General features: G+C 37.9%; 1 protein-coding gene across 2 annotated transcripts in view; it reads right to left on the bottom strand.

The window, feature by feature from the left end:
- Positions 1-1826, bottom strand: part of ENPP2 (ectonucleotide pyrophosphatase/phosphodiesterase 2) — a 95565-nt gene that overhangs the window by 68074 nt on the left and 25665 nt on the right. For both annotated transcript variants that reach the window (XM_012646560.1, XM_012646561.1), the window contains exon 3: positions 1256-1411. In XM_012646560.1, coding sequence (XP_012502014.1) covers positions 1256-1411 — 156 coding nt within the window. The remainder of the gene's footprint in view (positions 1-1255; positions 1412-1826) is intronic.

The following is a 1826-nucleotide window of genomic DNA, read 5'->3' as shown; positions in this document are numbered from 1 at the left end:
GTTCAGAGAGAGTTAAGCTAAAGTCAGGAGACCTATTAAATTTTGCAAAGAAGTCTAAGACCAGGAATCCGGAAAGTTGAGATGACATGGCAGGGACAACATACTCCAGGTAGGAAGGAAACATAAAACATTAGTAAATTCCTTGGTGCCAAGCAAACACAAACTGCTGGTTTGAAATAATGCTTTAGAAGCAAAGAACTCTGTTAGAACATCTGTTCCATCCATATATTCAGTTTACAATGGTCTCAGCAATTAAGTTAGCAGACCCACAACTAAAGGAACCTGGGAGAAGTTCCAAAGGAAAGCAACAAAAAAAGGTGGCTAAATGTTTGGAAAATGTATTATGCAAAAACCAGCATAACGAAGCTCTTCTTATTTTGAGGTAGGGAACAAACAAATCAGAACTAATAAGGGAGTTGATATCAAATTTCATATTAATCAAGGGCTATTGTTTAAGCAAAATAATGTCTCTTTCTAATGATATCATTAGAAAGATCAAACTAACAGCAATGATAACATACGTTAGGTTTTTGAAATGCATAGAAGTCTAAAAACAAGTAATAATTTGTCAAGGGAGCTGTGGAATCTGCTTCTAATATGTTAGGAACAGGGTTGAGTGTTGTCTTTCTAGTTAGTTTGAATATGGTTATGAAGGTATGGTGGGTAGCCTATAAGACATCTTAAAAGTGCTGTCTGAAATGTTAATCTTTGAAAACAGACCAGGTGGGATGGCAACAGTCCTCAAAGGTGTTTTTCTCAAGTCATGTGCATTCATTCCTGTGTATTCTAATAACTGTTCTGGTACAGAAGAAATGTAAAGAAAGTCAAGAAGACTTTAAAGGAAGATTTCAGAGCTATCCAGAGCAGGAGACTCCAAAAAGAATTCCATGACAATTTTCCACTTGCAGAGAGAATGGGAATGACATCAGGATAGACTAACAGTCACTGTATGATAAGGTGAAGTATTAATAAAACAAATCCTAGAAACTTGGAAAGCAAGCCAAAAAAATTTTTTTCTTAAAATATATACACAATTTTAGCCCACATGCACTAGCAGTGAATGTGGAAATTGAAAGCAAGGGACAGAAATGATGAAGATGGAAAAAAAAAAAAAACTACTTCCAACACCAGCACATAATGACTGTACCTGCAAAGAACCTTCTTTGCAAAGCAAGGTGGCAACTCCAGGGTGTACAACACTAGGGAGTCTTTAAGCCATCTACTTGAAACTAGAGAGGACTCAAAAGTTACATACCTGTCTTCAAACAGAGCTCATCAAAGTCATGGCAGCAACTGATGTAGCTCTTACACAAGTTGTCACACCGACAATCAGGAGGTCCAACCTCTTGAAGTTCAAAGCATCTGCCCTTGCAAGATCCAGAGGTGTTGGTCCAAGGGGAGTCTGATAACACTGCAAGGAACAAAAGGCAAAGACAACAGATTAGAGAGTGGGTCATGTCACCATGGAAGAGTGATGTGGGGAAGCCATACAGTGTAGTGCTGCAATCAGATTCTGGAGGAAAAATGTGGCTCCATCAGCTGCTACCTACGTACCCTGGGCAGGTGGCTGAACTTCCTTGTGCTGCAGTTTACTCATCTATAAAGTGAGGGAACTCATAAAAGTGAATCTATGTTGGAAGGAGAATTAAATGAAATGATCCACGTAAAACATTTAGCATGGTGTCAAACATAATAGAAAGAGGAACAAACATTGGCTATTGATTTGATTATTTATAATTATTATTACTACAAATCTGTGATAGTTAGTGCCCCTGTCAATGTTAATGGAGCCAGCAGAGAACAGTACTGTGAACTATGTATTTATA

This window comes from Propithecus coquereli, unplaced genomic scaffold (genome assembly GCF_000956105.1).
Source record: "Propithecus coquereli isolate 6110/MARCELLA unplaced genomic scaffold, Pcoq_1.0 Scaffold247, whole genome shotgun sequence".
Taxonomy (NCBI): Eukaryota; Metazoa; Chordata; class Mammalia; order Primates; family Indriidae; genus Propithecus; species Propithecus coquereli.
This window is presented reverse-complemented; position numbering and strand designations above follow the sequence as displayed.